The sequence below is a fragment of the Austrofundulus limnaeus genome, unplaced genomic scaffold (genome assembly GCF_001266775.1).
Source record: "Austrofundulus limnaeus strain Quisiro unplaced genomic scaffold, Austrofundulus_limnaeus-1.0 Scaffold1322, whole genome shotgun sequence".
NCBI classification, from domain to species: domain Eukaryota; kingdom Metazoa; phylum Chordata; class Actinopteri; order Cyprinodontiformes; family Rivulidae; genus Austrofundulus; species Austrofundulus limnaeus.
In genome coordinates this window covers 40,669-42,314 of record NW_013953724.1, presented here as the reverse complement: position 1 = coordinate 42,314, position 1,646 = coordinate 40,669, and the positions used below count along the sequence as shown (strand labels likewise).

The window sequence follows — 1,646 nt, the reverse complement described above, 5'->3', positions numbered from 1 at the left end:
GATTTGAAACGTCCAAGTATGTTTTTTTTTCTTGTTGCAAAGTGTTTTGATGCTCGTCTTCGTCACCTGACACATTTAACACGCTGTCATTGGTTGAGGAGCTTTGTTTACAAAACACATGTCCACATTGTTTTTAAATTGTTTTAATTTCCTTACTTTCTAAGACACATTAAGTTGATTTGATGCTACAGTTTGCCTTGTAATGTTATTTTATTCCTTTTCTGCTACTTTTGAATTGACTATTATTAAGTTTTATTAGTTTTTTAGGATACAAGATGCTTCCTACAAAACCAGAATGGGAATCTTTTCCTAAAATTTCATGGTGATATCTTGAACACTGAGGAAGTTATGAGCAAAAATAGAAAACAAGGTGAAATGGTCACACATTGGTTCTGCTGTGAACGGCAGCAAGAAAACATGATCTGATTTCACCTGAACAAACATTAATAACTTCAGATAATCATATGATTTTGGTGTTATTTTGTATGGTTTGAAATGTTCTTTTGGAATCCGCTGTCAGATTTAATATTGATGTAGGATTAAAAATTTATCCACATCCCTACGAAAACATTGATGAATGCCACAAATTCTCCTAAATCATTCGTACGCACAACTTAAGAACAAATCTGTGTGTACGAACTGTTCTTGCATGAGGCCCAATGAGTCAGAGAAACTAGGTAGACTTTATAAAAGTCACTGAGTTAACTGGGGAGCGTGTTTTTATTGTGACTAAACAGAGGTGTTTCAGGCCTACCAGGTTGTTCTGTCACATCCACCTTGGCTACGTTGATTCCCATGTCCTCCCCCCAGTCTGCAAACTCCTTCCACACCGGCTGCAGCTGCTGACAGGCCGGACACCAGGGCGCATAGCTGGGAGATTAAAAAAAAAAAGTTCAAACCTCAGTATCCTACAGCCAGGTGCAGATTTTCATGAGTATCTAAGTTAACAAACTCACTGACTAGCTCAAAACAATCTGGTAATAGCATGGGAGCTAATCAAATTAATACTTTACACAGTGAAACTGGACAAAATGAAACTAAACGAAATGTATCAGTAAAACAGGAAGTCTTTAATCTAACGTGGGGACTGACGCTCAGATTACAACCCGCCTAAATAAAAGTAGAACTATCGGAATTAGCAGTRAGTTAGCGGCATTAGCCGGACACTGACAATTCAATCATCCATTCTCCTGTCAGGATTTTCTCCCAGTCCCCGTCCGTCACTTCTCTCAGACTTTCCGGCTTGGCCAAAACTGGTATCGACGTCCCACACATCACCAGAAAGAAAACAAAGATCCAGGAGCGGCGTTCAGTTCGTCCTGGTGAAGAAAACATCTTTGAATTCGTCCTGCCAGCTAACACACACGCCATGTCCGCTGATAAACACTCACTTCCGCTGTGCGCCAGCGCCTTACGTCAGCGGATCCGACGTCAGAGTTCCGCGGTTAAAGTATGGCAAGCCATTTTACCATAAAACTGGTTTCGTTTCTGTTACCAATGAGGTATGTACACAAGAGCAGTGGTTTCCAAACTTTTTATCTTCTGACCCACAAAATATTCATGGCAAACACATGTGACCCCAAATATTACTTGTCTGAGTACATGAACTTCATTAATAACCCTAAAAACACAGGCTTTTTGACAAT

At 39.9% G+C, this 1,646-nt stretch overlaps 1 protein-coding gene across 1 annotated transcript in view; it reads right to left on the bottom strand.

Moving 5' to 3' along the window:
* Positions 1-1,403, bottom strand: part of tmx1 (thioredoxin-related transmembrane protein 1) — a gene marked incomplete in the record, with an annotated part of 21,821 nt that extends 20,418 nt beyond the window's left edge. The window contains 2 exon segments of the mRNA XM_014031800.1: positions 755-870; positions 1,172-1,403. Coding sequence (XP_013887254.1) covers positions 755-870; positions 1,172-1,371 — 316 coding nt within the window.
* Between the last annotated feature and the right edge of the window lie 243 nt (positions 1,404-1,646).